This window comes from Pelobates fuscus, chromosome 4 (genome assembly GCF_036172605.1).
Source record: "Pelobates fuscus isolate aPelFus1 chromosome 4, aPelFus1.pri, whole genome shotgun sequence".
NCBI classification, from domain to species: Eukaryota; Metazoa; Chordata; class Amphibia; order Anura; family Pelobatidae; genus Pelobates; species Pelobates fuscus.
This window is the reverse complement of record NC_086320.1, coordinates 50,520,519-50,542,753: the sequence shown is the minus strand read 5'-3', so window position 1 is coordinate 50,542,753 and position 22,235 is coordinate 50,520,519. Positions and strand designations below refer to the sequence as shown.

The 22,235-nt window shown below is 41.7% G+C and overlaps 1 protein-coding gene across 3 annotated transcripts in view; it reads left to right on the top strand.

Moving 5' to 3' along the window:
• DPYS (dihydropyrimidinase) overlaps nucleotides 1-22,235 on the top strand; it is a 359,961-nt gene that overhangs the window by 323,091 nt on the left and 14,635 nt on the right. For all 3 annotated transcript variants that reach the window (XM_063451168.1, XM_063451167.1, XM_063451166.1), the window contains 5 exons: nucleotides 2,870-3,049; nucleotides 4,986-5,175; nucleotides 7,760-7,916; nucleotides 9,045-9,186; nucleotides 11,683-11,825. In XM_063451168.1, the coding sequence (XP_063307238.1) occupies nucleotides 2,870-3,049; nucleotides 4,986-5,175; nucleotides 7,760-7,916; nucleotides 9,045-9,186; nucleotides 11,683-11,825 (812 nt within the window). The remainder of the gene's footprint in view (nucleotides 1-2,869; nucleotides 3,050-4,985; nucleotides 5,176-7,759; nucleotides 7,917-9,044; nucleotides 9,187-11,682; nucleotides 11,826-22,235) is intronic.

Here is a 22,235-nt window from a genome sequence, read left to right as displayed (position 1 = left end):
GACCAAGAAAGCTAACCCGGTCTGGCTTAAACTGGAACAAGCATGTGGCAACATCCCATCCCTACCCAATGTACTATGGTCCAAGTGCAACCATTCTTTCACGTCTTTATTGCCAAGCACAAAATTTCTTCTACGCTCCTGGAATTCATGGAGCACAATGTTATGTCCCAAAGAAGAACTACTTTACTTAGCTCCTCTAAGAGCTCTTACTGCGCTATCACCAGATCTTCCCATACACCACTGGCCAACACACGGTCTGACTCATGTTTACTCCTTATTTGACTCAACAGGCCTTCGATCCTTTCCTGACTTACAGTCCGCTCATAACTTACCACATCGAGATATATTCCTTTATTTAAGAATAAAACACATAATAAACACGGCTAATATCACACACTTTGATTTATCATCATTAAGCCTGATAGGCCACACTTGCTACATGTCTGATAAATCTCGTTTCCCTCAGAAATTCCTTAAACTATGCTACCTAGCACAAGCAGTGGCTCGTAGCCCTGTTAAACTCCCCTATATGATCAAATGGGAACGAGAGCTGGGCGAAGAATTTCATACACAAGATTGGCTCACAGCTATTTCATCCACTAAAAGATCCACTAAATGCGTAACTCTATGGGAGACGTACTTCAAAGTGCTAATGAGATGGTACCTAGTTCCTAACAGACTTACCAAGATTTACCCTACCTCCACACCCACGTGTTGGAGATGCAACAAAGGTACAGGCTCATTCCTACACATTTTTTGGGACTGCCTGAAACTTCAAACCTTTTGGTATTTTGTAAAAAAAATTATACACTCTTTGTATGGCATGCAATTAACTTTAAACCCAGCAGGTTGCTTACTCCACTTGTTACCTGAGTTGCTATGTACCCCTCTGGAAGTAGCGATTATCAATATCTTAATAGCTGCTAAATCATGTATTGCTACTCATTGGAAAAGCAACATCTCCCCCTCTCTGCAAGAATTACTTAACAAAGTTAATACTATTTACTGTCATGAGAGAGAATGGGCCAAGAGAGTTGACTTGACCAAATTCAACGAACACTGGGAGAACTGGGAATCCATCTATAACCAATTTACCAAATTGATCTGATGCTCTTCACTACACCAACTACACTCCATAATTTTGTATCACATTATTGTGGCTCTCTATCCTACTCCCTCTTTTCACCCAATAATGCCTTGTTATTTTATACGACTGACACCCCCCTACCTCCTATACCTCTCACAAGTGAAGACGTGCGCAACCTTGTAGCTGTGTGCAATCTTGCATTTCACTGCAATTCTTTGCAAACGAGATACACCAAATGGCCCTATGTAATAGGTTATTGTATCCTCTACCTCTACCTGCTATTTATCCCTGCTATTTATCTCGGCAAAGTCGTAAATGTACACACCAATATTATATCTTGCTGTGCTTCTACACATTACATCTTGACTGTGTTTATGATAAATATGTTTCTGTTTATATGCATTATGTTTATATGCATTTGCACAACCATAATTTTGGGAACAAGGCCCTTGCAACCTACACACTGTTGTACAGTTTGCCATTACCTCCTATATGGCATATTTGAATTCTTATCTGACGGTAAATGATGTTAAATCCTATATCTGCAAATATAATTAAGCGACGGATTATTGCTATGTACACTGTTGTAACAGAATCTCTATGTTTTTATACCCACCTGTTACTAATCTGTAAAAGTGTAATATGACTTTGTCCGCTCTCATAAATTATATCATAACGTACCTTTACCCCTTCCCCTTCTTCCTTTCTGTACCCCATTGTATGTTATTTTGAAGAAAATGTTAATAAAAATCAAACATTGAAAAAAAAATAAGTGCTATTTTAACCAAACCTGACACATTTGCTAGATATGAACAACTGCTTTTTAGGTTAATGACTAACTCACCAACCACGAACTAGGAAAACTTTCATTGTTATTAGTTTCATACAGTAAATTAAAGTTCCCATTCTGTCTGTGTTTAACTATGTCTATCTATCTATATTCAATAAGCAGAAAATTGTGTAAAATAGTCAAGGCGATTACATCTAATAGGCGGAAATTAATTAATTGGAATAATTATCCAATTTAACTAATTTTCCATTTCTATAATTTTGGTCTAAAGTTTGTAAATCTATTTCGGTCTAAAGTTTGTAATTCTGTAAATTGTCTACAGTTCACAGTTTATTTAATAATCCAGTTTAAAGAGTAATTCTCAATCCAGTCAATCAATTTTCTGAACTGAAGTCTGAATTTAGAGTGTTTTCAACGTGTTCAAATGAAAATATGTTATAATGTTCCTCTGCCTGTAATGTTAACAAAGTGAAAAATCCCTATCAATGTAAAACCGTTCTTAACATCATTCATCATTGCCAAATATCGAAACTCTAAGTTGATGAGGTTAATGACGGACAAGAGTTTGGACATTTCGGTGATAGTGTATTTATTGTGTTTATTGTGTTATCTAATTTGCTATGTTATTTTGTATGTACAGTGAATCTTTGTCCTTTAATTGATTAGCAAGGACATGTTACCGTAGTAAAAACTTTGTCCATTCGGGAGAAGTGGTACGCACAATTTTTGGGTGTTGATTATTTGAAAAAGTGTTTTCAGTGACTTTTCTAGTCAATTTAGTGGATCCATTAATGTATTGATAACTCATGTAAGGAACGATTGTGATTAGGTGTAAAGGTAAAAATTCTCTCAAAAAATTTCCCATTTGTGATATTGTTATTGTGTCACCATCATTAAGAGCTTATTGACAGCTGTTAGTTTATTAATAATTCATCTGATGATCAATTATGGTATACCTCTATCATAACAGAATGTCTGATATCATTTAACAGGTCAAAGAAGAAATGGGAATTCTCGCAAGAGACAAAGGAGTTAATTCCTTTAAGATGTTTATGGCCTACAAAGATTTGTATATGGTTCACGATATTGAACTCTATCAAGCATTTACTTGCTGTAAAGATATTGGGGCTATTGCACAAGTGCACGCAGAAAATGGAGATTTAATTGCAGAGGTAAATATTCCTTTGTAGAACACAAAATTAATCATAGCAAATAAAACATTATTCAGAAGACAGGGGAATACTGACATCTAGTGTCTACTTTCAGAAATTAGGTTTTGACAAGTTTTATAGTTCTCTCGGTTACTGGGTACCTATTGAAAATCTCCTAGATCCTCGTATATGACGAAGAAATTGCCCCGTCAGATGTTTAAGGAATCAGTTTTACACTGTCTGAGAAATTGTGACAAAAACATGCAATATTAATTAGAATATTTAAACATAATGATGATAACAATAGTTATTTAAATATAATGGGATATCTACTATCCTAAAATCATGTAAGAAAAAATGAAAATACAAAAAGTGATTTAAAAATAAGTTACACAATCCTTTTATAACTGGTTTTGTATATATGTATAAATATATTGTGTCCCAACATATAGTTAATCAGGAAGTATTACTTTACTGAGAGGGTAGTGGATGCATGGAATAACCTTCCAGCTGAGGTGGTAGAGGTTAACACAGTGAGGGAGTTTAAGCATGCGTGGGATAGGCATAAGGCTATCCTAACTATAAGATAAGGCCAGGGACTAATTAAAGTATTTAGAAAACTGGGCAGACTAGATGGGCCGAATGGTTCTTATCTGCCGTCACATTCTACGTTTCTACCTTTTAATTGTGCTTTCCTCCAATATATGGTTACATGATAATATTAATTGCAAATTTAGTTAACTGGCATTATAAGCACCATACCTACTACAGTTTATTGTACTAGTCTGTTGATTATACTGATGCTGTGTGCTTTTTTATTTAAACATTTTTTTGGAGCAGATACCCTAGATAGAGCTCTTCCAGGCACCCTGCATATTCCTTATTCACCCCAGTAATGTGTAAATATTGCTTCCACTTATCAAGTGTGCATCTGCAGTCTGAAAGGTGTAGATAGTCTAAGAGAACGAAGTAATCTGCCCTCATGCTCTTGGTCACTGATGATCAAGGTTCACTCATTGGTGTATGTCCTCTACCAAACTATATTTGGCCTCAATTTAATATTTTTGGATAAGGTTTTCAAATTATCACAATCAGTTAGAAAACTTTTCAAATGATTTATCTACAGAAATCTCCATTACGTTTATAGTGATTTTTGTAGATACCGTAATTCATTTGTAGATAATTCATGAGACATTTCTCTACATTTCTCTAGATTGTGATAATTTGAAAAGCGTTTTTGAAAATATTAAAGTGAGACTTTTGTTAGGAGAGGAGTGCAAATCTCTAGCCTAATATTAAAGAAACTCTAACCCTAGTCCTAACTCAACCACAATGAAAAAATCATGTAATAATATGAAGATACTAATAGTCCTGGAGATATTTGGCTGTGTTTTATTATAATGTTTTTAGAACCCTTAAAAGGCATTACTTTCCCATAACACACAGATCACAATTATGCACATATATATATATAGTGTCCCTGTCCCATTAACCCTACAATGTAAAACATTGCAATTTTAGAGAAACTGCAATGTTTACATTTCAGGGTCCTTACTGCATCTAGTGGTTGTCTACCAGACAGCCACTAGAGGCGCTTCCTGCAGTTTTAACAGAGATTAACTCCATGAAACAATGCTGGACATATTCACTCTGTGTATGAGGATGTCCAGTGTCTTTAAATATCCCATAGGAAAGCATGAAGTCAATGATTTCCTATGGGGGAAGCCTAATGCCCATGCGGCGCTCGCTGTGCATGCACCTTTGCACCGACCTTGGCGCGGGAGCCCGATCCAGTGCGAATCAAGTACATTTTTAAAGTTTTTTTTAACCCTTTCAAGGCCAGAGGGGGGGAACAAAAGTAGAATGACACTGTAGTGTTAGGAATACAGTTTTGTATTCATAACACTATAAACATCAAGTTTTTTTTTTCATAATGTTCATTTTTCATGATTTAAAGGGTGCAAAAAAAATGCTGTCCCTGGGAATCACTGGCCCCGAAGGCCATGAACTGTGTCGCCCAGAAGAGGTAGAGGCTGAAGCCACGCAAAGAGCTATCACTATCGCTAACTCTGTGAACTGCCCTCTCTTTGTGGTCCATGTGATGAGTAAATCAGCAGCAAAGGTCATTGCTAACGCACGCAGAGAAGGTAAGCCACCCCTAGCCTCCACATCTCACTGCCTCTTGGGGCCACCACTCCTGGCTTGCTTTCACAGGAGACATGCAAGGCAGTCAGATGTCTTTTTATTCATGGGTGCAGCCAGCTGGAGGATAATGGATGGCAACTATGTAAATAACACCCACATCTGCAAAGTCCCAAAAATGTCATAACCCATGATATATATCATATTAATATTAACTTAGTGAGGTTGGAGAAACACACATCGTGAACCTTACCCCACTTTCACAGAAATATATATATGTCTGTCTGTTGGTCGCCCGGTCTGTCTATCCCCAGTGGCGGAACTATCGGGGTCGTAGTGGTCGCAGCTGTGACCTGGCCCGTCACTCCGGGGGCCTGGCCGCCAACTATCGGGGTCACAGTGGTCGCAGCTGTGACCTGGCCCGTCACTCCGGGGGCCTGGCCGCCAACTATCGGGGTTGCAGTGGTCGCAGCTGTGACCTGGCCCGTCACTCCGGGGGCCTGGCCGCCAACTATCGGGGTCGCAGTGGTCGCAGCTGTGACCAGGCCCGTCACTCCGGGGGCCTGCCCGCCCTGCGGACCCCTGCGATCAGGGTAATGTGGCCCTGGGGGAAATATGACAAACTGGAGGTATAGGCGCTCACTATATAGTAGAACAGGCGCGGGTATACAATACAAGGATTCCCAAAAGCCTTGTGGGGTGAGATAGACAAAAACAGGATATAGCGTATACTGCGCCTAGATATTATACATACATAAACCTTGGAGGAAGCGTGGTAAACCTCAAAAAAAAAGAAAAAAACAGATGATAGTGCAATACAGTATAATACAATTATATTATACTGTATTGCACTATCATCTGTTTTTTCTTTTTTTTTTAGGTTTACCACGCTTCCTCCAAGGTTTATGTATGTATAATATCTAGGCGCAGTATACGCTATATCCTATTTTTGTTAATGTGGCCCTGGGGCTGTTAGGGCCACCCGATGGCACAGTATTTCCAGTGGATCTGGTCAGCACTGTGGTGCTTTAACAGCGCGACCAGGCCCTATCTGATGTCAGACACTGGGAGGAAGCCCTGGTCACTCCTCCCAGCTATCCTAGAAAGCCGCGCGGGAGGAGGAAAGAGAGGAGGGAGTCAGAGTGGGAACTCTGCCTCCCATCAGCTGGAGCCAGCCACTGGACCCCAGGGAAAGTCACCCTCCTGCACCTAAAAGGTAGGAAACCGGAGGGTGACTAAAACATTAAGCATGTGTGTGTGTTTGTGTGTCTGTATGTGTGTGTGTGTGTGTGTGTGTATGTATGTGTATGTATGTATGTGTGTGTTTGTATGTATGTTTGAGTCTGTATGTGTATTTGTGTCTGTATGCATGTGTTTGTGTGTTTATATGTGTGTGTGTGTGAACGTGTCTGCATGTATGTGTGTGTGTCTGTATGTATGTATGTATGTGTTTATATTTATGTGGCTGTGTGTATGTGTGTGTGTTTGTATGTATTTGTGTGTTTGTATGTATGTGTGTGTCTGTATGTGTGTGTCTGTATCTGTATGTATGGATGTGTGTGTACATCTTTATGTATGTGTGTCTGTATGTGTGTTTCTGTATGTATGTGTTTGTCTGTATGTTTGTGTATGTATATGTGTGTGTCTGTATGTATGTTTGTGTTAGTGCATCTGTATGTGTGTATGTGTGTGTGTTTGCATGTGTATCTGTTTGTCTGCATTTGTGTCTATATGTAAAAAGTATGGGGGAGGGGGAGGAAGCAGGACAATTTTTGCACCGAGGCCCCATTGTTTCTAGTTATGCCTCTGTCTTTCTCTATCTGTCACCAAAAAGAAAAAAATAATACTGTCTGTGTATCTGTATGTATGTGTGTGTGTGTATGTATGTTTGTGTCTTAGCATCTGTATGTGTGTATGTGTGTGTGTCTGCATGTGTATCTGTTTGTCTGCATTTGTGTCTATATGTAAAAAGTATGGGGGAGGAGCAGGGCAATTTTCGCACCGAGTCCCCGTTGTTTCTAGTTATGCCTCTGTCTCTCTCCATCTGTCACCAAAAAGAAAAAAAAGTAATGGTTTGAATCTGATGTACAGGTGCTGAAGTTTTTTTAATCTGTTACACAATACTTTTTACCTATTAAAATCATGCAAAATAATTACTGCAAATAGGAACTGATTTTCCAACGGCATTTAATGGTCCTCAGCAGAGAAATTAATCCAAAATTTAGGATGCATAATACAAAACATTGAATTATTACACCGTTATAACCTTTTCATCTAGTAATGCAATCTAAACAAGCAGTTATTCACAATAGCAGCCGTGCGGATATACCCTCTCGTGTTTAAGAAAGCATTCATTAACTGGAAGAGGAACATTCTTTTGGGAAACCTGTCAGTTGACGATTTATAATGCACTTGCAACAAAGATGCATTTTCAGCATTAAACATCATACATTATTAGCTTTTTGTCACGGTGGGAATAAGTGCTGACATTTCTTTTCAAATGTAATTTTAATATTAGAAAAGGTGAGGATAGATGCTGACCTATCTTGAGTACGAATGGTGTTATCGTTTATTTTTCATTTCTCCCAGGGAAGGTTGTGTTTGGAGAGCCCATTGCTGCCGGTCTTGGCACAGATGGAACTAATTATTGGCACAAGGAATGGAGTCACGCAGCTGCGCATGTCATGGGCCCCCCGCTTCGCCCCGATCCATCCACTCCAAAGTATCTGATGAACCTACTTGCTAAGTAAGACATGGGGTGAAATAGACGAGTAAACACTGAACTCATTACATATATCAGGGCATAGTTGGAGAAACTGATAGGTACAGTTACAAGTACATTCCATTAGTTTCCCTGGTGACTGTACAAAGAAAGCATTTTCCGTCATAATCAATCTATCTTTGACAAACATGACCCTTTGTTTTAATTACATGCATACAATGGAGAGCTTGATTACCTTAATGAAATGCTAAGTAGAAGTATTCTCTGGTTATACCACGATCAATATCACTGTATCAATTTAAAAAAATTAAAAATTAAGGTTATACAGAGGGAGGTTAAATGATGTGCTTTATTTCATTCTTAACAGCCTATTCTATTAAATACAGGTTAAGGAACGGTGCACACACACAAAAACTATTTGAAATTTTACAAGGCTATTAAAAATATGGAGATTTAGTTCCACCATATGGCCATATTGTGTTAAGCCCACCCTTACATCATAGTACCCCAATATCGGTGGGTCCTGCACTCATTTTTAACATGCAATACCAACTTGCTAACTGCAACATTTACTGCTTAAAACTGCTTTCAGAGACTCTCCTTAAATGTATGCTTTCCTTTGGTCACCTACGATGGGACACATATAGTAGATGGGTGGGGTGCTCAACCCAAAAGAAATCTGGTCTGGATTCCAAATCTACACAGAAAAAAGGGAATTGAGGGCACATCTGGAACATGATGGGCATTAGTCCTTCTCTCGATAAGTGTGTGTTAGAAAAAACATCTGTCTTTCATTATTAAATTTGCAGTTTCCATTCTATCCTTTATTGACTGGAGATACAGCTGGTTTTGAACACGTCATGGCATTTCATGGGGTTAAAAGGGTAGAACCCAATTAGTCAGAGGGGGAGTAGCGCCCCACCATCCTTAAACTTCACCATCCAAAACTTCATATATATATATATAGAGAGAGAGAGAGAGAGAGAGATGAAAATTATGGAAACCGTGTCTGTATGTGTAGGGAAATTTTACATATTTGTGCATTATTATTAATGGTTAAGGTAGCACATTATCAGTAAATGAAATAATCATTGCAACACAAAAGTTTTTATATTTTTTAAAGTAATTCTCATTGATCCCCTTTTCTCATAGTGATGATCTCAGTGTCACAGGAACAGATAACTGCACTTTTAACACCTGTCAGAAAGCCCTTGGGAAGGATGATTTTACAAAGATCCCAAATGGAGTGAATGGCGTTGAGGATCGTATGTCTGTTGTTTGGGAAAAAGGAGTGGTAAGAATATAATTCTTAGCAATGTTCTTGTCAAGGCTGACCTAACCCTAAACATGCATACCTAGACAGAGTAGAAGTTCATGCTGGTCCTTAGAGTGGTCGGGCTGGCATTAAGGTTAGGCAAACAGAAGGTCTGAAAACAGACTAAAATTAATCATGAACGAGAATGGTCAGGTAGCACGGTAAGACGTAATATCAAAAACACGGCAAAGTCAGCAGTACAGAGGACAAGAGTAGTCAAACAAGCCAGAGTCAGTAACCAATTAATTAATAAACACAAGGAACACCCTCTTAGGTGTAAAAGGACCACAAAAAGGCACGCAATCTCTGGTGGAATGAGTTTAAATAATCAGAGCATCTGACGTCACCAGGGCAACACCAAACTGTCATAGATTTGCAATGCCAATATGACACAGGACTTGAATAATTTTGGCTACTTATTTAGTGTGGACATACTGTTTATGTCCTAATCGATGCAGGACTGATGTGAGGTTGGGATTTGTTTTAAGTTCTATTGCCTCAAAGGATCAATGTTTAAGATTGAGATTTTTGCTAAGCTCTTTTTGCAGGACTGTTGCTACGTAGGGATTTAGTCTCTTTTGCCTTGTGTCGATTTTGATGCAGGATCGTAGTACACCGTTACACTTTGCATTAGAATGACGCGGGAAGCAAGCAGAAAACACGACAGTTAGTTATAATATTATTTTGTTATTAATAGAAAATTGCAAAAATATCTATAATTTCCAATTAATCTTAGCTGCGTGTTAGTGTGTTTGATTAGTCAGTGTTTTTTTACTGTCTTATATAGCTGACTCAGTAGGTAATACTTCACAAGCAGTGGCAGGACAACTGGTGATACTTCATAAGTAGTGACAGTGAGTGCAGTATTGGACGAGATTCCATTTGATAGATTTTGAATCTAAAATGGGCATGTGTTTTTGCAAGGCAAGGTACAGTATTGTTCAGAGGTTTCCAGTTTGGGTCTTCCAGCTGTAATATTACATTTCCCATCATTTTCTGCCAGCCTTTGAAATGGTGGCCCAGTCAATCATATAGCTCCCAGAGGACATATTTTGTACACCCAATGGGATATGAGAATCATTTTTATGCAACAGTTTATTATGTCATTCTATGCAATGTTACACTGAGTACACCAGATCAGTCTGCTATCCCTTTGGTTCACAGGGTCTCTTACCATTTGGGACTTTTTTTGCTAGGAGCAGTCATCTGGAAAAAGGCTCATATCCTGGCTACTGCTAGATTATTCATGTTCAGTTCCTCAACTCACTGTTGGCCTTTTCTTGCCCCCAATGTAGGTTTCTACATTGCCTCTTGTCTTCTGAGACATAACTGTATTTTATTTATTTTTTGTCAATCTCTTTCTTTTTTGATTAAAGTTTTGGAGAAGTTCAGAACAAGTCAAAAGGAGTTATAACAGGAATACAAATGTGCATCTGAGCGTAACATATGTAAGAGCGTGGGTGTGTCACTGTTAATACGCACAAGAGAATAAACTCTTCAGCCTCATTTAAGAAACATAATAGAATCAGGCTAGGCCTACATGTCTAAATATTAGATATTATCTGAGCTCTCTTTCACGCAAAGTCATAGAAAGGAGGAGACTATATTAAAAAAAAAAAAAAGAAAAACTACCACAACAAGAAGACACAGTCTTAAATTAGAGGGGCAAAGGTTTAAAAATAATATCAGGAATTATTACTAAGGTAGTGGGTGCATGGAATAGCCTTCCAGCTGAAGTGGTGGAGGTTAACACAGTGAAGGAGTTTAAGCATGCGTGGGATAGGCATAAGGCTATCCTAACTATAAGATAAGGCCAGGGACTAATGAAAGTATTTAGAAAATTGGGCAGACTAAATGGGCCAAATGGTTCTTATCTGCCTTCACATTCTATGTTTCTATGACTGTATATTAAGTTTATTTATTGTTCCCCAAACTAGGCATTGTTTGTAACCATGTTGTTCTTGACCTGACTTACTATTGCGATATTGAGTACTTCTCATAACATAACACTCAGTTTTCTCCTAATTACACTCTCTGACCTTTTCTGTCTGAGGTCTTTATGTCTAGCCCATGCCATTTTATGGTCAGGTGCCTTTTATGCTCCTTTTCTCTCTTTCTCAATTAGTCTTTTGCTTCTAGTCCACTGTTTATAGGATTCAGTATTAACTACTGGTGTATTGACATTTATTTTGGCATCAACATTACCTTCAATGCTTTGTTTCCTGTAAACTATTGTTCCTACTGGAAGTTCCAGTGTTTTTGTTTGTTTGATTGTTTGTTTGTTTGTTAGTTTTTTCTTAATTTTTTTTTAAGTTGCAATTCTTTCTAAGACCCAATCTAAATTTCTTGACTTTCTTGTCTTTTAAGGGTTGGGTTTAAGTCAGATATTTGAGGATAGTTGACTTGCTATTCTCCGATAATACTGTTGTATTTTACGCACAGCTTCAATTATCGATAGCTTTCTTTTTATTGCAGCACAGCGGGATTATGGATGAGAACAGATATGTGGCTGTCACAAGTTCGATTGCTGCAAGGATATTTAACATGTATCCACAAAAGGGGAGAATCGCCAAGGGCTCCGATGCTGATATTGTTATTTGGGATCCAGAAGCTACCAGGTAACAACAATATTAATTTATTTCATTAATAAATTAACTTAAAGGGTCACTCCAAACACCATGAACATTTCAGTAATTTGAAGTTGTGATGGTGCCTGCAGTCTATATCTGCAACATTTGAGTATGAAACACTGCACAAATGGACATTAACCCCTTAGCTAACATAGTTGTCGTGAGCTGTATAATGTAAATAGTCATACCAATTCATACCAGCAATGGGCACAGTGATAGGTTGAAAGAGGTCACATGGCAATCTTCACCAATCACAGCTACCTATTGCTGCTCAGGCAAATGCTTCCTTATTAATCTAAACAGCAAAGAGAGGATGGGCTGCTGAGGACTCTTGTTTAGCTTTAAAACATTAAAAGTGGTTTAACCCTGAATGAATGAGGGAACTCCAGACACTAAAACCACTTCAATGAGATGAAAACGTTACAGTGTCTATAGCGTCCCTTTAAACATGGTTATTTAACATTCGATTTTAGATTCCCTTTTAAAGTTAATAGACAGTATGTAGGAATTATGGTTTATGAATCTTATAAAAATTTGACATCTTGATGCTAAAACTAATGCACAAATGCACTTAAATATAGTTCCACAAAATTCTGTAGAGCATAAATCCAAAAAATTCTAAAACAATGCTAGAATATTAAAATGGCAGAGTAGTTCCAGGATAGAATGAATGCGCCATTTGAGAATTAATTATATAATTGTACCTGAGTCAGCAAAGAATAGCTGTATTTGGTATGTTCTAAAATCAGAAGTCAGCAACATGAGGTGTGATCAGTACTTAACAAAATCATAAATGATATATTGTTTTATCGAGCAGATCCCTATGCTATAATCTTATGCAGAAAGCAGAAATGGAAAATTATAGTATTCTACACATTTTGCTGCCATCAAAGAAATAAATCAACAATATTTATCTGTTAAAATCAATGCAAAATGTATAAAATGTTGATATCGTTTTTGGTCTTGTCCCAAAAATCCCATTTCTCAAGTGCTATCCAGTCGCCAAGGTCCATTTACGTAGTGGAAATCTTTTCACAAATCAAACACTGAAGATGGCACAGCCAGTAAGAGTAGTTGAGATGTGGAGTTGAGCTCAACTGATGCCTTCCAAAGAGAGCAAGATACTTTCTAGAAACATTGGTGCAATGGTTATAGCTATCGTAGTACATCCAGCTAGAATATTGCTTGAGGAAGAAAATTGAATTATCTTCTTCAGATTTGAATTTGTCTTTTTTTTCAAACATTCTGTGTTTATTAAGTTTTTATTGTAAAATTAAGTGTTACAGAAAGGAAACATTGCGTGGGTTAGTACATATATATATTTGTCAAATTAATCAACAGTCATTCGGGTACAGAGTGTAACAGGATAGTTCCGTGGCTATTCATTTTATCAGTACGTGTCGTAAGCTTTATATCTGTGTTAGAGTAGGGAAATCGGAAATGGCATACAGAATGTTTTGGATATGTTTTGCCATCTTCTTCAAGAGCAAATGCAGAGAGTGACTTTCTCAATGCTGTACCTTTTTTCACCAAACTGACTGACACTCTGTTATTTTGTAACAAAATCTATCCAACTGATTGTATTAAACTTGAGCTGCAAATAAAAAATATCACATAGGCAATTTAGCAAAACTACCCACTGGCTATATAAATGAGGAACATGGGAGGGCTGCCACAGAGACGTTTAGGGGCATCTGCCCAGCACAATGCTAAATAAATTATGTATATATATTCGTTTAATCCAGTTATCTAATATCTAATATAAAATTAAGTGAGTGGAGTGTGATGTGATAATGTACTACCATATTTCCCTGAAAATAAGACAGGGTCTTATATTAATTTTTGCTTCAAAAAAACACACTAGGGCTTATTTTCAGTTAATGTCTTATTTTTAATGTACGGTACAACAATAAATGTACAACAAAGCATTTATTCAAAGACAATAATGTCACATTCTTCTGGAACATCGTCATAGCTCTCCAAACCAGTGATGTACACATGATCCATGGCATACATACAAACATACACACACACAGAGATACACATACAAGAGCCCCACGCCCAGCCCTCTTCACCAGCTCGACCGCCTGGTCGAATGATGCATAAGAGACCGAGCACAGCTCCTTATCAATGTCATCGTTAACTGACCCGCCCTTAGGGTACGACAGGTGGTGAATGAGCCGAAACTTCCCGGGCTCCTTCTTAGGGACCACACCAAGAGGGGAGACCCGAAGGCCCTCCATCGGCGGCACCGGAAACGGCCCAGCCATCCTACCCAACGTAACTTCCTTACCCAGCTTTTCCCGCACCACCCCTGGAGATTCCGCCACCGATTTCAGGTTGCGCGGGTGCCCCATGCTCTCTCTAGCCTGGAACGGGATATAGAAACCTTGCCCGAACCCGGCCCTGAGGAGCTCGGCGTCCGCCCTATTACCGTAGCGGCCCGCCATAGGTGCGGTATGCCTCCCAAATCCCGTCCAAGTAGCAGAATAGGGAAGAGCAGACGCCCGGTGACTTTTCCCCTATCACGCTGGCCAAGACGCAAAACGCCCTTAACCAGTTCCCAAAGGATTTCGGTATCTTGCGATACTTCTTCCGCTTCTCCTCTTCCTCTTTCTTCTCATCTTTTTTATCTTCCTCCTTGAGGTCAATAAATTCCTCCAAGGGAAGGAGAGAGAAGATCTCTAAGTACTCCCCCTTCCAGATCTTGTCTTTCACCTCCTGTTTAAGGTGGACCCCGAGCGGGCCGGCAAACGAGACGTATGCGTGCTGCCTAGCCGCATCCGACACCCCCCCAGTCAGTTCCGCCCGCTCGTTCCCAGCATCTCCAGGGCCGGGTGCGGCCCCTGCCTCTACACTGTGTGCCGGCGCCGCCGGGGGCCCCACCCCAGGCCCACTAGCCGCTACCCCCTGCGCCCACACCTGCCCAACGCTCACCCCTGACTCACCCCCCGCCCCCAATGAGTGGAGCAGTGATTGAAGTGTTTGTATTAGTGTGTCTGAGTGCAATGATCCGTTGGACTCACCGGCCAAGCCCCCAGAACCGGAAGCGCTCGGGGCTGCGATGGGAACTGCTGTGCTTCCACGAATGGCAACGTCCACTGAAGTCCCGCCAACCGGGGAGCTCACCCGGTGCCTCCTGCACACTGATGAAGAGCGGCTCCGAGACCTGAAACGAGGAGAAGAAGTCCTGGGCAGGGTGCACTGTTCCCCAGCAGCCCTCCCGTCCCGACCCAGGGAGCGCCTGCCGACCACCAAGGCCTCCCGGTACCCGCTGTCCTGTCGCTGCTTCCCAGGGGCCACACCCCGCGGGCTACGACTCCTACCGACCCCACCTGGAACCTGCCCCCGTCGACCATGCCTGGGGGACCCCCCCCTACCACCCGCGGACCCACTAGATGAAGATCGACGTCGCCGCCTCTCGAAATGCCTACCGGCCCTAGCGCACCTAACTGGGGAGGGACTCCCACTGCTAGACCCGGAACCCGACCTAACACTGGGCCGACCCCGCCTACGCCCCCCCCTCTCCGCCCCTGAACTACTAAGGGCCCCACCCTCCTCCCCCCCACTGCGCCCTGAAAAACTGCCCCTACGCTTCCCCCCCCGAACCCCCACTACCCCTTGTCCAGCCCTCCTAGACAAACCCCCTGACCTACCAGGGGAAAGAGCCCTCTGCCTGCCTACCTCCCCAACCTCCCCTTCTCCGGCCACCCTACCACTGGACCCCTGTGCCAAAACAGCCCGACCACCCCCTGCCACCTTCTGCCCTCGGCTAACCGGCCCCCCTCCCCCACTACCAGTCTCTTAGGGGAAGCCCGACCCCCCTTGTCCCCTACAGCCTGGGCCCTGTCCTTCCCCCGAGTACCCTTAATGCCAGCCACATCATGGGGGGCCCCTTGAGGATCCCCAGCACTTGCCTGCTGCTTCCGGCTCGCCAGGGGCCCTCTCCGGGCCGTCCTGCCCTGGGCCCCGTCCTTCCCGGCCTCCAGTGTAGTGGGTGCCCTCCCGGGCTGCATCCCAGACGGGCCAGGCCCTGGGGAGGGCCGTTCTTCAGCCGCACGCCTCCGCACGCCGGGTGTCACCCTACCCGGTCCGGGGTGCGCACCGTCAGCCTCCGCAGCCGCCACCCGCCGGGAAGCACCTCGCCTAGGCCCGGGCCGCGCCGCGGGAGGCGAGGCCTCAACCACGGGGTCCGCGGGCCTGCTGCACGTGCCGCTTCCGCCCGCGGCCTCCATTCCGCCGACACCTCCATCCTCCAGTCCCGATCCCGGACTCAGACGCCGCGGGGGCCTCCTGGCCCGTTGTGGCCTCTCTCCGCCGCCATCCCTCTCCGCCGCCGCCGTCAGGATCTGGTCCAGTTGGGCCCGAACCCAGCCCGCGTCCTGTCGCAGCGCCGCCGTCCGGATTCCAGCCAGCAACCTCTCCACGTCTTCCATGGCCCTGCAGAGGAGACAAAAGGAAAAAACCTACCCAGCAAAGCAGTGAACACAAAGTGCACACAAACTCGGCTAGGTAAGAAATTAAATGTGCTCTGCCTAAAATGGCTGCCTATTTAAGTAGACCAGCCCTATTACCCACAACCACCCAGTCCTGGCCGGCTCCTCCTAAGCCCGCCTCCTAACCCCTGTCAAGGCCCTCCTCCGCTAAGCTGCGCTTTGGCTCCTTGGGGCTACACACCCTTTAACATGCAGTCCCGGTGGTTATACCTGTCTCATGTCCATACAGATTCACTGTAACATAAATTAAATACCACCATTATTATTAAACATTAAATGCCACAATATTTTAAATTAAATAGCACCAAAGGAATTAAATACAGAATTTATCACAGCTATAAATTATGTATTCAATGTAAAATGTATGTATTAGTCAGTATGGGTGTATGGATTTATTCAGTATGGGTGTATGGATTTATGTATTAGGCAGTATGTGTGTATACAGAGCCGGCTCGTCCAAAGGGTCCAGTGGGGCCGTTGCTCCAGACGGCATCTTGACCGGAGGCGGCATTTTGCCTCACCTGTCATTATCTAACAAGATACTAACCAGTTGGAGAAAGCTCTCGCATTTCCCATTCAGTCCCTCTGCCGGGGCAGGCTGGGACGGCCACAAATAAATTCTCAAAAAGTCAGGGGATAAGGAGGTGGAGGCTGACCTGGGACTCTGGGTTATGCTTAACTGATGTTCCGGTGCTCTGTGATGACTTGCTGCGCATGCCAGACCTTCAGTTGTTACTAGCGGCAGTGCTCTATGTCAGAGTGCTGAATCCCCCTCAATGTTGTGCTGCTGCCAACAACAACACCGCACAAGCATCAGGACACTGAGCCCCATAATGGAATCAGGAGCCAGAAATGAGCAAGCAGCAATGGAGTCATGAGAAGCGAAGCCCTTAGAAGTTCAGACTCCACTCCAGCCAGGAGCCACACCACCATGGATACAACAAAGATAGTTGTCATGATTGACTGCTGTGCACACACAAGAAGCCAATCCCCAGCACACACAGACACACTGCATCCCCAGCACACACAGACACACTGCATCCCCAGCACACACTGCATCCCCATCATACACAGACACACTGCATCCCCAGCCAGCACACACTGCATCCCCATCATACACAGACACACTGAATCCCCAGCACACACAGACACACTGCATCCCCAGCACACACAGACACACTGCATTCTCAGCACACATAGACACACTGCATCCCCAGCACACACAGGCACAGTGAATCCACAGCACACACAGACACACTGCATCCCCAGCACACACAGACACACTGCATCCCCAAGCACACACAGGCACACTGTATCCCCAGCATACACAGACACACTACATCCTCAGCAGACACACAGACACACTACATCCCCAACACACACGCAAACACAGACACACTGCATATCCAGCTCACACACACATACACACATAGACACACTGCATCTCCAGCACACACAGGCACACTGCATTTCCAGCACCTATATAAACTACATCCCAGGCGCACACACACACAACATCCCCAGCACAAACACAGACAGACTAAATAACCAGCACACACAGACACACTGCATCCCCAGCACACATACATACATTATGTAACCGAAGCACACAGACACACACTTCATCCCCACAGTCACACTGCATTCCCAGCACACACAGTCACACTGCATCCCCAGCACACACAGACACACTGCATTCCCAGCACACATTTACACTACATCCCAGGCACACACACAACATCCCCAGCACACACAGACACACTGCATTCCCAGCACACATTAACACTGCATCCCAGGCACACACACAACATCCCCAGCACACACAGACACACTGCATCCCCAGCACACAGACACACGTTATATAACCTCAACACACAGGAAGACACACTTCAACCCCAGCACACAGACATTGCACCCCAAGCACACAGACACTGCATCCCCAGCACACAGACACACATTATATATCCCCAGCAAACACACACAGACACTGCATCCCCAGCACACAGACATTTAAACTCACTGTTTAATGAATAGACAGGGGAGAAAAAAGTAGAAAATGACAACATTCAATGACAGGGCTATTCACTAAACTGAGAATTGTTGGAGCTGCAAAATGAATTAAAATTTAATTTCAAATGTTAGGTCAAAGTAGCCAAATATGGAGAAAAGTGTTTTTTTTTTGTTTAGTTTTTTTGTCCTTAAATTAGAAATTCACTTTGAATTCCCAACAATTTTCGCTGTAGTGAATAACCCTATCGGTATAAAGAGAAACAGTCTGGAGAAAATCCATGGCATAGAGTGAGCATAGAAATCATGAACAAAGAGTCTGCAAGAGTCTGCAAGACAGAAACTGGATAAAGATGGGGATAAACGCTACTGAGAGAGATTGTTAAGAGTAGAAATTCCCCCGAACATAGACCAGTTCAATAGTGCATGGAATCCTGCAAATCTATGTTCAGGGAAACATTACAGAATATAGATTAGCTTACTCACGAATGGAATCCCGCAAAAGTATGTGTGGGGAAACTGCCCTAAACATAGATTTGCTTACTTGCGAATGGAATCCCACGCATCTACATTCGGGAAAAATTCCCCGAACATAGATTGGCGAACCCTGACTAGGGCTTATTTTCAGGGTAGGGTTTTTATTACAAGCATCCCCCAAAAATAAGCTAGGGCTTATTTTTGGGGGATGTCTTATTTTCAGGGAAACATTTTGTTTGAAGTTGACTCCCAGGCCTCTCTGGATGAGGTATATCCAAACCCAAATCTTTGCAAGAGCACAGCACAGTTTGAGACAACCCATCTGTGGAAATACATATCATGAATCTTGAACGATACTAAATATAACACTACATAGAGATCGTGATACTGTGTATATAAATGTACATATTCTCTAAGCAGTTTTAATATCATCGTAAATCCCCTTTTTCCTCTTTTTCGTTATTGTCTGGATTTGCATATAATGCAGGATTAATCATTGAAAGATCAGTATTTCCTGAAAATATTCCAGTGGTCATTATTTAAAACAACACGAGAAATCAATAACTTATTGCCATTTGGTGTCACTCAACATGCAATCTTGCTGCCCTTCTCAGCATTTTCGAGGAGTAAAATTAGGTCACGTGACTGGCAGAGTTCTAGTGCTAGCTCACAGCTGCCTCTTACTCGACTTGATTCAATATTTAAATCACTCATTTTGAATTTCTTGATGAGCGCTATTGTCATGTTAATATCTCAGAACCAACCCTGAACAATTATCACAACATTGACGGAAGGAAATTAGAATGCCAGTTATCAACATCACACTTGTTTAAGGCAAATAAAAAGTAAATCAGAAACGCTCAAAGAGTTATAGCCGTAATCTTCCGTACCACTTGATAATGTAGTGTAAGATGCTGTGTGCATTCTAAATGTATCCAGGTTTATTTTTTCCCCTTTCTTAGCCGCTAGCTAGTTTTGATGGATTTGACATGACTGCTAAACAAGATGAAAGTAATTGTCTCTGACAGATGTTACAAACGTTATATTTTCATAACCTGAAAATTGTGTTGCAACTTGCAGGTATGGAGTTTGCTATACTCCTGCAGACCCCTAATGGATTACTTATTCTGTACAGCTGATCTTTTTGTTTAGACAAGCTAGGCTTAGATACACTTGAAATCAAAATGTTATCCTCTGTCATTTTGTTTTTTCATTTCATGTTTAGTTTCAAACATTTTTTTTAATGTCAGTATTAATGATATCCATAAGTAAGTTAGTTATAAATGTTGCATTGCAAACAGCAAGTTGGATATTGTAGGTATCACATTTTAAAGGAACATTATGGTCACCAGAACAACTACAGCTTGATGTAGTTGTTCTGAGGAGTGTAGTAAGTCCCTTCAGGCTTTTTGCAGTAAACATTGTTTTTCAGAAAAAGGCAGTGTTTACATTAAAGCCTAGGGATACCTCCACTGACCTCAGGTGGCTACTAGAGGTGCTTCTTGGGGCAGTGCTGCACAATGTGCAGCACTGTCATTCAGTGTCTTCACCCTCTGCATGGAGACACTGAACTTTCCTCATAGAGATGCATTGATTCAATGTGTCTCTATGAGGAGATGCTGATTGGCCAGGGCTGCATTTAGCTCCGGCCCTGGCCTGCCTCCTTGGCTCACATCATCAGAATTGACAATCTCAGCTAAGCCATTGTGATTGGCTGAGAGCATCACTTCTGATGATGTGAGCCAAAGAGGCAGATCAGGGGCAGAGACAGACTAGAATAAAGGTAAGATTTTACTATATTTAGGGAGGCAAAGGGGAGAGCCAGGGGGTAGATAGTGTTTTTAACACTATAGGGTCAGGAATACATGTTTGTGTTCCTGACCCTATACAGTTCTTTTAATTACTTTTTATATGAATAAAAAAAAAAAAAAAAAACCATATACGAATAAGATAATACGATAAAGAAAACATTATTGTTTTTTCTGTCTCCTGGAAGAATCCTGTTTATGACTTGTTTTAGGCTAGTGGGAGTTTTAGTGATAGGGTAGATGTCTACATTAATATGGTTTATATGGATGAAGGATAGATTACCAAGTTTCACAGAGATTATCTTTACATTTACCTGTGACATAGCAACGGAACCTGGTGGGATTGATGTATTATGCCTAGTGGTGCAGGTTTGAAACAACACAGACTGTAATATTGTATTGAAGACATTCCCCAAAACAGCATTTTTTTTCAGGTTTGGCTATTTTGAGCATATATTTGCCTTGAAAGTTTGGTGCCTAAGCCATAAATGTATATCTTGTGAAATTCTGTGTTATCTCCAGTGACAATGTTTCTAGCACCCTGCTTTACAATTCAAGCATATACTATGCAGCATCTATGATCCTTAATAGTTCACCTGATTGCTAGGACGAAAGCATCCTAAATCTGTAATCTTCTGAGCATCTGCAAAGTGTCATCGCTTTAAACTATAGATCTGGTTTATACTGCTTGCCTGACCCGAGAAACATCTTCATAGTTCTATATTGAACTTTTTGTATTTTGCACATTGATGCATGATATATTGGATTCTAGCAAAGAATAACCTTTAGCCGTTTTCTCGGAATTGAGAAAAAAAAAAAAAACATTTCAAAAGTGTAATAAACTTGTGCTGCAGCGCTGGGTGCCATGGCAACATAAAGGAAAATAGTTCCTCACTATGCCACGTTAATGGTGTGTTGTGTGTGCAAATCTATAAAAGCTTGCATCTAGTTGTTTGCACTCCTCATTAAGCCATTATGACTTTTCCTTTGGAGTTTGACGGATAAATTGCAGCTGTAGCCTCTATTGTTGCCATACAACACGCGTCATAAGAAGGATGGTTTGTTGGAAAAATATGAATGAAATACAAGGACATTTACTGTATTTATGAAGCACCTATATTAAAATACATTGAATGATGTGCATGTGGCCAGTGCTGAGCTACGTATCGTTATCTCATTCCATTCACTATTAAAGTATTGCCATGAGAACAGCACTGCACAATGAATTGGACATTCTAAGCAGCATTCCATTACAGCACAGTGTTGATATTATGTGAACCGTAGTCTCTGACTGCAGTCACCCCAGTTCTTTGTTAAACTGTTTAGGAGTGGTTTGACAAAATCGAGTCACTTGTCTCCTCTTCAACCACTTTAATAAAGTGGAGTATACACTAGCACGTTAATTTTGTCCAATGTGGACCCAACCACACTGCTGGCCATTACAGTAAGCTTTGTTTGCTATATCACAAGCTTCCTTCTTCAAATTTAGTTGCTCTCTGTATGTATTCAAATAGCTCTCATCTTAAAGAAACACTCCAATCACCATAACCATTACAGCACACTATGGAGCCAGAAGCTCCTACCCTGTAACTTTCATTAGCTCTCCTGAG